The 12,437-nt window shown below is 46.7% G+C and overlaps 1 protein-coding gene across 1 annotated transcript in view; it reads right to left on the bottom strand.

The window, feature by feature from the left end:
- Nucleotides 1-1,059: 1,059 nt before the first annotated feature.
- The window catches only part of dchs2 (dachsous cadherin-related 2), a 56,933-nt gene continuing 45,555 nt past the window's right edge, over nucleotides 1,060-12,437 (bottom strand). The window contains exons 14-20 of the mRNA XM_014195589.3: nucleotides 12,232-12,345; nucleotides 10,188-10,402; nucleotides 9,648-9,799; nucleotides 8,202-8,332; nucleotides 7,242-7,528; nucleotides 6,727-6,868; nucleotides 1,060-4,588 (exon numbers count right to left, since the gene is read on the bottom strand). Coding sequence (XP_014051064.3) covers nucleotides 1,998-4,588; nucleotides 6,727-6,868; nucleotides 7,242-7,528; nucleotides 8,202-8,332; nucleotides 9,648-9,799; nucleotides 10,188-10,402; nucleotides 12,232-12,345 — 3,632 coding nt within the window. The 3' untranslated portion in view covers nucleotides 1,060-1,997. The remainder of the gene's footprint in view (nucleotides 4,589-6,726; nucleotides 6,869-7,241; nucleotides 7,529-8,201; nucleotides 8,333-9,647; nucleotides 9,800-10,187; nucleotides 10,403-12,231; nucleotides 12,346-12,437) is intronic.

Here is a 12,437-nt window from a genome sequence, read left to right as displayed (position 1 = left end):
CTCATTTGAGTTGAAAATGAGTAAAAAGACACATTGAAAAAGGCTAATTCAAATTCTACACTTTTCCCCAAAATGGGTTTCAAGGCCAAAAGCAATTCCATATTTTCACATCCTAGTGGCCAAATGTATGGATGGTAAATCCATATGTTAATCTTGAGACTGAGGCTCTGAAGAAGTGTATGGACGCTTCAAGGACCTCTGGGGTAGTAAGAGACCCCTCATTACCACACTAGCTTTTACACCAGACCAAAGGTCTTTCAATAGATTCTTGCTCTCCAACCAAAAACAATCGATGCATCATCTCTGTCGCTGTGACCAGAATGTGAGGAAACAGCTGATCAACATTAAAGGATGCTCTCAAGCTAAGCCAAGCAGAGGAGTGTTAGGTCCCCCGAGCTCAGACACTGTTTACGCTGCCACGGCCTAAACCCTTGGAAAGAGAGAAGCATACTGTATCTTCATCTGGCACTTTCCTCATAGCTGTGAGGAGGAAAATTTACAAAGACCTCAAACAGTGCGAGGAACGAGATCTAGTATCATGGAAAACATGTTCTACTGTATAACCTCCGAGGAACGATACCAGCCTCTGAAGCTTGGGATTCTAACGTTGGACCTTTTCAGAGAGCCACAAGCAAACCTTGTTTTTATTCCACCCTTTAAAAATGCAACTATTCTATTAGCCAGGGAATGGTTGCACTTTTTGGGGGGATCTGGATTCCATTTGAAACTGATTCAAACAATTGTTTTGCATCAGACCTTCTCCAACACTGGGTTAAAGGAAACACTCAGGGTGGCCATGTGGAAAATGGGTTTGTGGAAGAATGTTGGATGGAACCAAAATGCTATTCTATCGTGATTCCAAGACATTTCTAAAGAGTGGGACTTCCAGTTTCTTAACAAGCATGATCCACCATGTGAAGAACAACAATAAAGGCTTATGGGGGTTTTGTTCTCCATGTGGTATCAATAGGTTTCTGAAATGTGATAGGAAATTCTAAATAAGACTAAACTAATTGCAGAGGGAGTCTGGAAAAATTATTGCTCCGTAAGCAACACACATTTTCCTTTGGAATTGTTTAATTTATGAACCACATTAACAAATCAGTTCAACGATGAAAAGGAATGACGAGAAAGTCACAAACCATTGTGGAATTGAATCGTACACTAATTGTTGTTCAAGTTAGTTAGAACTGCCCCATAGAGCTAAAAGATAGCAGGACATTGTTTAACCTACTTAAATTTGACCTTAGTTTATATACATTTTACAATTGAGAGAACACTTTTTTTTCATTTTGAAATGTTACATACATAAGTGCCGTTAGTATCTATAGTATACAATCGGCGCACACAGCAATATCAAAAGACTGGTCCCACACCAACTGCCCTGGCTCTTTGTGCAGCTGTTAATGACATTTCAAATACTGTAGGTATTTGAAATGTAGTTGTTCACAGAATATGGGCTCGTGGTACTCTGACATAATACAATTACAGAACAACAAGAATACTTGCCAAGTCAAAAAGCTATAGCCAACTGAAATAACAATGCGTTTCATTTTCTTTAGCATGCAAACATGTTTACGACCATACATGTGTTCATTAATTGTGGATTCAAACATCCACTCGTGTACAGAGTGCTGCGTTGTGCTATTGCAATGCAAACCAGAGTTCAGGCTTTTGCATATATAACTTTATTACAAAAGCAAGTTATGAAAATATTAAATGCGCCACAATGCAAATCATTAATTGTACAAAGACATCTAATAAATGTCTGATTTCACCCATGCATCTGCATTGTATAATGTCCTTACTAATAGATGTGCCAGATGACAGAATATTGTCCAACATGAGCCAATATTGATTTGTAGATCCTTTATGTTGAGAAACTAATTGTAGAAACTAATTGAATAGAGATGTTAAAAGACTTAAAATAAGCTTGAGAACCAAATGATTTAATGCTAGTGTTTGGCATCTATCATAATATCAAAAGGTCCGCAAGTCTACACCTGTATTTCTCCCTCCAGAAGGCTGCCGGCGTCTAGCCTGAAGAACCCCAGCCCAGTCTCCGAGACCACCGGGGAGGCGTTGGGGGTCCGCAGTGTGAGCACCGACAGCGAGGGAGAGAAACTGGGTGTCATGGCAGACGGGGTGAGCCCTGTGTTCCTGGCCAGGGGCTCGTAAGCGTATTTGGGGTAGGAGGGCCTCCGGGTCAGGGTGTGCATGCTGCGCAGGGGCATCCGGGGGGGCACGGCCCTGAGGCCTGGCTGCGCTACGCCCGTGATGAGGGGTGGCGGATGCATGAGGCAGCAGGCTTCAGACGCCAGGCCCTCATGGCCCCCCTGGAGGTCCTCGTCGGGCAGCAGACTGATGTCGGTGAAGACTGAGGCCAGCGTGTGGTAGCGCGGCTCCCAGTCCAGCAGGTAGTCCCAGCCGTAGCTGCCCCGGAGCTGCTCCTCCGGACACAGCAGTGAGCTGAAGGAGCCGTCCACCGAGGCCTGGCTGTCCGAGAGAGGGACGTAGCCCCTCATGCTCTCCTCCATGTCTCTCACCCTGACCCGTGGCAGCATACCTTCCCCCCCTCCCTCCTCTTTGAAGGTGTGGAGGCTCTCAGAGCTCTGCATCTCTGTGGCCAGACATGTGCTGGAGACCGTGGTTACGACCGTCCCTGGGTTTCCATCCTCTGAATGGCAGGAAAGCTGGTCCGAGTCCTTGGGCACGCCAGAGTCAGGGAACCTTCTGCTCTGAGATGAGTCGGCCCTCTTGCGGCACGGGTACTCGTTGATCATCTTGATCTCATGGTCCTCGGCCGTCTCACCTTCTGCCGAGCCGCGGCCGCTTGAGTCAGAGTTCCGGATAGGGAGGGATATGTCCCTCTTCACTCGGATGGTGATGGGTGCCCTCAGCTCCCGCAAGCCGATGCCGTTGTGCTGTTGGGCACCGCCAGTCCTGCCGAACGTGCCAGTGTTTAGGTTGGCTGCGAGGGCAGCGGCCTTCTTGATGGCAGCCTCTTTGGTCTTGTACCTCAGAACAAGGGCCACGAAACTGACGAGTAGGAGAAGGAAGATGACCAGCGACACACCCAGAGTGACTGTCTGGACACCAAGGGCCACCCCGATCAGAGCTTCAGCCGAATTGGAGATATTGACTGTTACCAGGCTGGTGGTGGACCTGGAGTCCATTCTGGGACTGCCGGCTGTCACCAAGAGCTCCACCACGTCGTTGGAGAAACTTCCTGTCTTGCGGTACACTGGGCCAGAGACGAACACTGCGCCTGTTGTTTTGTTGATGGAGAACAACTGTGAGGGGTTGACCAGGGAGTACTCCACCATGCCATCCAGGCCTCCATCATGGTCCATGGCCATAACGTGGCCGACCGTCTGCCCCGCCTTGGCGTTCTCTGGGAGAATGAAACGGTACTGCCTCTGGGTGAAGACGGGACTGAATTCGTCCGCCCCTTCGATGGCCACCTGGACCCGTACGGTGGCCGCCTGTTCGCCTTTGTCCCTGGCCTCCACTATGAAGCAGTAGTCACTCTCCCGCTCGAAGTCAAAGGTCTGCCGTGTGTGGATGTCCCCAGTGAGGCTGTCAATGGCAAAGGCCTCCTTCCTGTCAGGGCTGCCACTGCCGTAGTCCATGAAGCAGGAGGACAGGATGGAGTAGGTGAGCTGTCCATAGGTCCCGGCATCTTGGTCGATGGCATGGACTGAACAGGTGGGGGTGAAGGCTGGAAGGTTCTCCGGTACCGAGCAGTTGACTACGGGGAAGATGAAGTAGGGTGAGTTGTCATTCTCATCCAACACCATGACAAAGACCACGGTGAAAGCTACTTTACGGTTTCCAGGTTCGCCCCCGTCGGAAGCCTGGACGGTCAGTGCGTACTTGGAGTCTTCCTCATAGTCGAGACTGTGGTTGACCTCCAGGGCGCCGGTGTGGGGGTCTAACCTGAGGTGACCCTTGCTGTTGCCTGAGATGATGTCATACCGGACCAGACTGTTGGTTCCTCGATCAGGGTCCTGGGCGGTCACCTGAACCAACCTGGTGCCTGGTGGGCTGCTCTCGCTGGCCTGAGTGTGGTACTCCGCGCTGACAAAAGCCGGCATGTTGTCGTTGACATCCGCTACGGTCACCGCCACGACCACCGAGCTGTTGAGCGGAGGCAAGCCACGGTCAGAAACTATCACTGTCAAGATGTAGCCCTCAGTGGTTTCGCGGTCCAGCAGTTGGCACAGAACCAGACTCCCAGCGGTCCTCTGCTGGTTCTCCGTTTGGACCGCACCTACCTCTATACAGAACCTCCTGTCCTCATTGCCACTGGCAATGACAAAGTCCAGGTGGGTGTTTTCGTACTCCCAGTCCAGGTCCTCTGCCCAGAGGGTCAGCAGGGTTGTGCCGACGGGGGTATCCTCAAGGGGGCTGACCGTGTAATCGTCATGCTGGAAGAGCGGGGTGTGGTCGTTGGCGTCCAGGACCACAATGTCCACGGAGGTGACTGTAGAGCGGACTGGGTCGCCCCAGTCTCTGGCCTCCACCAGGAGCTGGATCACGTTACCGTTGGTGACATACTTCAAGGGCTTGTTGGTGAACACCGACCCTACAAGACAAATGGGTTTGGAGTTAGCCATCGTCTCCGATTTGAAAACAGTGAAAAACATCTTACTAGTGTTTTTAATCAACTGAAAGTGCTGCAGGTCCTTTAGAAATTGCTTTATTCCTATGCAGAATTTAAAAGTGCTATCAAAATAAATATGTTATCATAATTATTAGACAAACACTCAAGCTGATCTATTTTAACATTGTCTAATGTAGGGTTTCAGGTGTCCACTCAGTCTACAGCTACTATGAGGGAGGCTTTACCATGCTGACTGTCGACAACGCACAGCTCTCTAGCTGTTATTATGGTAAAGAACAACCTATCAAATAGAGCAACGTTGGTGGAATGCCCCTTTAACCAGGAAAGTCCCTGGTGATTAAAAGTTTATTTTTTTTTTAATACAAGGGAGACCTGGCAACCGCAAAACCTGTACAGTAGAATAAGATCACTCACTACCTCATGGGTTGCATCCATAGCTTAGTCTAGGAATCTGAGCGTAATTATATTTCTCCAGCCCCACTCCTCAGCTTTATAGCAAACCGAGTGGCGGGGCCGCCTTTTGACTGAAACCCACATTCAGGATTGTGTCTTTAATGCTCTCTATAGTGCGTTCTGTGGGCTTTTTGCTGAAGTTTATTTTGAGAATGTTGAACTATCGAATGAGTTTACTGACGTGAGCACAGTAAATTGAGACTGAAAATGAGCAAGATTGGTATTTTTCATTACATAAAATCGAACACTACTGTATAGTCAAATCAGTTTTGGATATCGCCCGGCCTCGTGTAAAATTGAAACTTATCTTGAAACACATAATTCACATAAGTTAAAACATATGAGTGCTGGAAACATGAGGAAACACAAAAGAACGAGCCAGTATCTAGTTTCTGGTTCGAGTTAGGATTAAGACACGATTCTGAGAGGCTCAATTCTAATATTGACGCCAATCCAAATTTCACTTCCCATTAGTTACTTGCACCACAAAACATGGAGAACGCATTTCTCAGATATTAAAGTCGCTGGCCCTCGAAAGTAACAAGGTGGCCCCAAAAAAATGTTTCAAGAAGGAAAAAAACAGAGCTTTGAGAATGTAGTGGTCTCTGTTAGCCTCGTCGGGTTCAATTAGTCTTCTTCACTTGTCGGGTTGGGGAGGGCGAAGACTTAACTGTGCTTCCCGAGACTGGATATAACAGGGCAGACCCAGCTCTGAAGCAGACCTCTCATCAGCAATCTCTCCCACTCAGCCCTTCTTTTTTCTCTCTCTCTCCCCCCCTCCACTGCACTCCTTCACACATCCAAGTCCGTAAAACGAGAAACCATGGATGGATGGATGGAGAAACTGAGGCTACTGACAGTGTGAATACTCTGAATAACCCTTGATGTGTAGAACCATGCAGAACTGGGCATATACTTACTGTTGGCGCAAACCCCCATTTCTTGGCCAACGTGTAAAATAAGCACGTCGAGCCAGAAAAATTTGACTTTAAACAAGGGAATATAAAAGATGAATATGAAAACCGGGCTACCAGACAGTCTTAAGACGTGAACCTTGGAAAGCATGTGGCGGTAACTTTTCTTCTCCTACTACATTTTGACAGGCTGAATCGTAGGAATTAAGAGAAGCACATTTTGTAGCATCACGGGAGGATTAGGCCTATTTCTTCAAGACCTAGCAGCAGCTATATAGATTCAGCCTTGGAATTTCTGATTGACTCGTCCTTGGACTCTGGGTATGATTGGGAGAATGGTCCCGGGTCCATTAAAAACATTTTCACGTGGCCTCTGCCAAGAGTTCGCACTTTAGAGACTTCGTGCCTAAATAAGTTCTTCCATTGTTACCCTTCAATTTGATTAAAATTGATTTAGAATGGACTGGATGGTACAGTAGTTTAAAATGTGGTACGCATACTGTATGTACACGTCGGCATTGGGTAATATCCGGCCTACACATTCTTCAATATGACACATTCTCCCTCCAATCTCGGTCACAATGTCTCTCTTCAGTAAAAACACAAAAGTAAATATATTTTGTAATTAGAACAGGCAAGTTCACTATATCTGGCTAATTCTGATGAAAGCTATTCATGCACTGTTTTACATCATTTAACTTTAATCTAATTGGTAAATCTAATAGTGCTTACCATTGTCTGGGTGTATGTAGAAGCCGTGTAGAGGTGACGAGAGGAGTCTGTAGCCGAGTTTGCCGTTAAGCCCAGAGTCTCGGTCCGTGGCAGCCACAGTCAGGATCAACATGTTGGCAGGAGACAGTTCTGGCAACTTCACCTGGTGGTGCAAACAAACAAAGTCTCATGTCAATTTCCAGGAAAAAATAAATACATTTATAAACATCTCATTGAGGACTCAAGGAGACCTTGGAGTCACAAGACATCACTGAGGGAGTACAATGGTGTCAAATGGATAGATCAGACATTGTCCAACTTGACATTCAAATCCCCTCATCCTCTCAGTTAGTCAGTCATGTTTACATTTTAAACAACTTCATTTCTGCCTCCTATATAATATTTTTTTGCTAATGTGGAAAGGCTCACCACAAAGTAGATGTGTGTGTGTGGTGAGGGATTTGTGTTCCATAACCATAACTGTGTCTTGTAATGCATCATTAGTGAAATACAAAACCGATTGCAGTTCTAGCTACCTGGTAGGAGTCCTGGGAGAAGACGGGCACGTTGTCGTTTACATCCAGCACTTGAACCAGGACCTCGGCCGTGGTCTGGTGGAGGGAGTCCGAGGCCCACACCACCAGCCTGTGCGCTGTCTGTTCCTCATGGTCAAGCATCTGCGTCAGGGTCACCACGCCCGTGTAGCGGTCGATGGCAAAGCTCCCGGCAGCGCTGGCATTGTCCGAAAAACTGTAGGTCACGGTGGAGCTGAGGTCCACATCGTTGGCACTTACCTGGGTTACCATGTAGCCCGCTGGGAGGTCTGGTGACCGACAAGATAACAGCGTAAGAAGTATTTAGTACCAAATAGTCTATGTAGTCAAACGCACACAACTTGTTAGGGGGTACTGGCCTGGCCTGAGCCGAAGAGCAATTGTGTGTACTGGTCCTACTTCATCTCTACAGGTATTTAGTATTACAAATTAAACTGAAACATTATCTCAAGTTGACAATTCTCTTGGAAATCTTTGTCAATCAATAAAATCTTCTGCTATAACACCTGATTCAACTAATCATAAAAACCTTGGTTAGCTGAATCAGTGTGTCAGTGAGGGGCTGGGAACTGCCCTATGAGCAAAATACATTGGAAAGACGTTGTAAATACCGATTTCAACTAATTTTGCTCATTGGGTGGGCTTGTCTCCCAAGCAATTTGTTTCAGGAAGTGCTCTTCACTCCTTCAGGACAGTGGCATAAGGATAGAGCTGTGCCTCAGGCACAACAGCCTGTGGGACTGTTACAAAGAGGGACTTCATCCTTTCAGCGCCAGCTACCAAATGTTGGCCTTCTGTGATGATGCTTTAAATAAATAAATATACCCAAAAAAATTAAGTGATTAGAAAATGTAGACCAAAAATGGTTACCCCATGGGCCCTGGTCAAAAGTAATGTACTGTAATGGGAAAAGGGTGCCATTTGAGAGGGGCGGTGTCTTACTCTCTGCTATGACCACAGGCTCCATGGGGGGAATGGCGGGGCTGTTGTCGTTGATGTCCACCACCTGGACCCGGACGGTGGCAGTGCTGCTAAGGGGAGGGCTACCCCTGTCTGACGCCTGCAGTACCAACCTGGGAACACAACACCACAAGGAAACGCACACCATTACATTACTAGGACTCCAACTAGCCAGTGTAGGTAGAAGACGTAGAGATCGATAGACATATATTGTATATACTGAAAAAAATATATAAAACGCAACATGCAAAGTGTTCGTCCCATGTTTCAAGAGCTGAAATAAAAGACCCCAGAAATGTTCCATATGCACAAAAAGCTTATTTCTCTCCAATTTTGTGTACAAATGTGTTTACTTCTCTGCTAATCAGCATTTCTCCTTTGCCAAGATAATCCATCCACCTGACAGGTGTAGCATATCAAGAAGCTGATTAAACAGCATGATCATTACACATGTGCACATTGTGCTGGGGACAAAAGGCCACTAAAATATGCAGTTTGGTCACACAACACAATGCCACAGATGTCTCATGTTTTTAGGGAGCGTGCAATTGGCATGGTGACTGCAGGAATGTCCACCAGAGCTGTTGCCAGAGAATTTAATGCTAATTTCTCTACCATAAGCCGCCTCCAACGTTGTTTTAGAGACTATGGCAGTACATCCAACCGGCCTCACAACTGCAGACCATGTGTAACCAAGCCAGCCCAGGACCTCCACATCTAGCTTCTTCAACCGCGGGATCGTCTAAGACCAGCCACCCGGACAGCTGATGAAACTGAGGAGTATTTCTGTCTATTCTGAGGAGTATTTCTGTCTTCACCTTTTGTGGTGAAAAACAAATTATTATTGGCTGGGCCTGGCTCCCAAGTGGCTGGGCCTATGGCCTCCCAGTCCCACAAATGGCTGCGCCCCTGCCCAGTCATGTGAAACCCATAGATTAGGGTCTAATGAATTTATTTAAATTGACTGATTTCCTTATATGAACTGTAACTCAGTAAAATTGTTGAAATTGTTGCATGTTGCATTTATATTTTTGTTCAGTATAGAAAAACAGAGTATACCAAACATTATAACACCTTTCTAATATTGAGTTGCACCCCTTTTGACCTCAGAACAACCTTAAAAATGATCCACAGGGAGGCTGGCCCATGTTGACGCCAATGCTTCCCACAGTTATGTCAAGTTGGCTGGATGTCCTTTGGGTGGTGGAACATTCTTGATACACACAGGAAACTGTTGAGCATGTAAAACCAGCAGCGTTGCAGTTCTTGACACAGACCGGTGTGCCTGACACCTACTACCATACCCTGTTCAAGGACACTGAAATCTTTTGTCTAGCATGTAGGATTAGACGCACACAACTCACAATACATTGCCATAGCAAGTGACAACTCTAACAGTAGCGTAAAGTGTAATGTAAGCTAGCGTACTTGTAAGAGGAAGTGATTTCCCGGTCTAGAACAGTGTTGGTGGCAAGGATCCCGCGCACAGAGTCGATGATGAACGCCTGGTTTTGGTTACCGGACAAGATGGAGTATTCAATCTGACCATTCACACCGCTGTCCGCGTCAGAGGCAAACACCTACAGGAAGAAAGGCATTATAGAGTTAGGAAGCCTATTTCTACATAGCCAATACCCAGCGTAAGCATGGCACATTGGCAAATGTAAAAATAACATTCGCAAGAGTCAGTTCAGACTGTTACAGGCCGCACAACACTTAATGGAAAAAATACGCAATAATGCTATGCATTTGGTATTTGAAATGGATTGTAAATGCTTTTTTTTTTACAGCCATGTTTCAATCAATCAATCAAAGCAAAAGCCCAGTGCCCAGGAAAAACTCCCGAGATGGAAGAAACCTTGAGAGGAACATAGCTCAAAAGAAACTGATTGGTAACGACAAATTATGTTTCTGCCTTAGCTCAAAATGACAAAGTAACAACTCGATTGGCTGGCCTCCAATCCATACCTGCATGACGTAGGTGTTGTGTACCTGGCCTTCCCACACGGCCGTGCGGTAGTGGCCCTGCTCGAAGGCCGGCGCATTATCGTTGACGTCCTGCAGCGTGACAGTGACCCGGCAGTGGGCTGTGCGCAGGGGGCCGCCGTCAGCCAGCACCACCAGGTGGACCCTCCGGTTGGCCTCGTAGTCTAGACTGGCCTGGTCCCACACTGTGATGTCACCTGGGAGAGGGGTGGAAAGAGAAAGAAAGCGAGAAATAGAGGGAACAGAAAGATAGGGATTTAGCGAGTGAGCGAACGAACAGAAAGAGAGACAGGAATGTGGGAGAAGAGATGGAGAGTGCAAATAAGAAAGATTGTATGATGGATGTACGATAAAAAGTTCATAGAATTCACAGGGAGTTATGTTGAGCGTGCGTGTATTCTAGCACCATGTTGCATCCATGTTTTGCAGTTGTGCATTCAAAACATATGTACACATTCCATTAACAACTTGATTCCTCTCAGTCTCCAAACAAGAATGTAATCTGGACTTTGATGTTCCCCCCCACCCGTTCCACTTCAGCCACACTGCATATATAGGGGCTCAGGGAGAGTTTGGGCCATAATGAATCCATGCTGGCTAAGGCAAGCAGTCCATAATCCACAGAAAAGCCTGTGTATGCGTCCCTCAAGGCACACTATTCCCTATATAGTGCACTTTGTTTGAACAGAGCCCTATGGGCCCTAGTCAAAAGTAGTGCACTACATAGGGAATAGGGTTCCATTTGGGATACAATGCCTGTTTTCTGAACAGGGGGATATGGGAAAATAACCTCGACTGCTGTAGTAGACAATGCCTTCAATAATCCTAAAAGGGGATTTCCACACGATAATTTGGATAGCCACTCTAGCGTCGCCCTCATGTGCGTGCTAGTGTAACACATGGGGATGTGAGACACATACTCCTCAGCCTTGAGTGTCCCGCTTGTGTAGCCTCATTAGCTAGCTTTTGAGGTGGCGCGATCGGCTAAGATGCTTGAGGGAGGACGGTCATGTGTGTTTGTGAGGCAGAGGTCCCGAGTTCGTGCCAGGTATGGTCTGAATCAGGAGGAAGTGGGACTCGCTAAGCAGCGTGACGTTGTTTACACAAGCAAGCAGGCTAGGTATCTACAGCCAATCCAGTAGGGGCTGGAAACTATAGTGCAGGAATCATCAACTAGATTCAGCCGTGGGCCAGAAGACAATAAAAAATGTATTTGTAGACTGCAAACAGATATGTTTGTCTAAAACTATTTTTATTTCAAACCTTGTATACGATCAAGTCTCTATTGTGCGTGGGAATAGATTTCTTTAATAAGTCACCTGGAGCTGATTCACTGGCGTTTTTACACCCTATTCACGCTCCATCGCCCATGCTCGCATTGCCCAACGGTCCCCCCGCCCTATTCAGTTCCTTCCTTTGTTTCATTGCCCCCAATGTGTTACATGGCAATGAACGAGCGTGCGAGAGCGAGCGATGGTCCAAAGGTATTGAGATGCTAGTCGCGCTAATTGAAAGAAAAAGGAGTAAAGTCTTGTTTGGGAAAGGGATCTGAGGAGTCTGGAATGCCGGGGTTATTAGCCTGGATGGAGATACGGAAAACTAGACAGATGGATGCAGGGATAGGCGGAGGTTCTGGCTTTGGTGTGTCCCTGGAGTCAAAAAATGACCTGAAAAACGAACAAGGAAGAAAAGACAAGCATGGTTTTAAGTTCCTGCTGCAGGCAACTAATGAAAGAATCCTAGCTGGCTTATGCCAACAAGCACACTGGAGCCTAAGCTATGTCTATGATTCCAGCCTCAGAGAAGTGTTTTGGAGAGGAGAACAAGTTATTTTAGGGTTTTAAACATACTTATTGAAGATTAGGACAGTGAAGAGGAGACAAAAAGGTGGGAGAGATTATGAATCAAAAAGGTGGGTTTAAACACATTCTGACTCTGGTATATGTGTGCCGGGGATGGTGGCACTAACCACTGGACCACACGAGAAATATGTTTTTTTTTTAGTATTGGAAAGGTTGGTTCATACCCGTGTGTTGGTTGATAGCGAAGGCGCTGTTCTCGTTGCCGTTGAAAATGCTGTACTCGATTCGCCGTCTGTCATCGGTCCGGTCGTGAGCCACCACGTTTCCCACCCACGCGCCTGGAGGGGAAAGGAGAAGAGATGGAAAAAAAGATAACTCTCAATGGCTTTTAGCCCTAACCTGAACTCAAAGGGTTTGATAGATAGCGTGA

Source organism: Salmo salar, chromosome 04 (assembly GCF_965601325.2).
Source record: "Salmo salar chromosome 04, fSalSal1, whole genome shotgun sequence".
Lineage (NCBI taxonomy): Eukaryota > Metazoa > Chordata > Actinopteri > Salmoniformes > Salmonidae > Salmo > Salmo salar.
The sequence above is the reverse complement of the archived record's forward strand: the minus strand, read 5'-3'. Positions and strand labels throughout refer to the sequence as shown.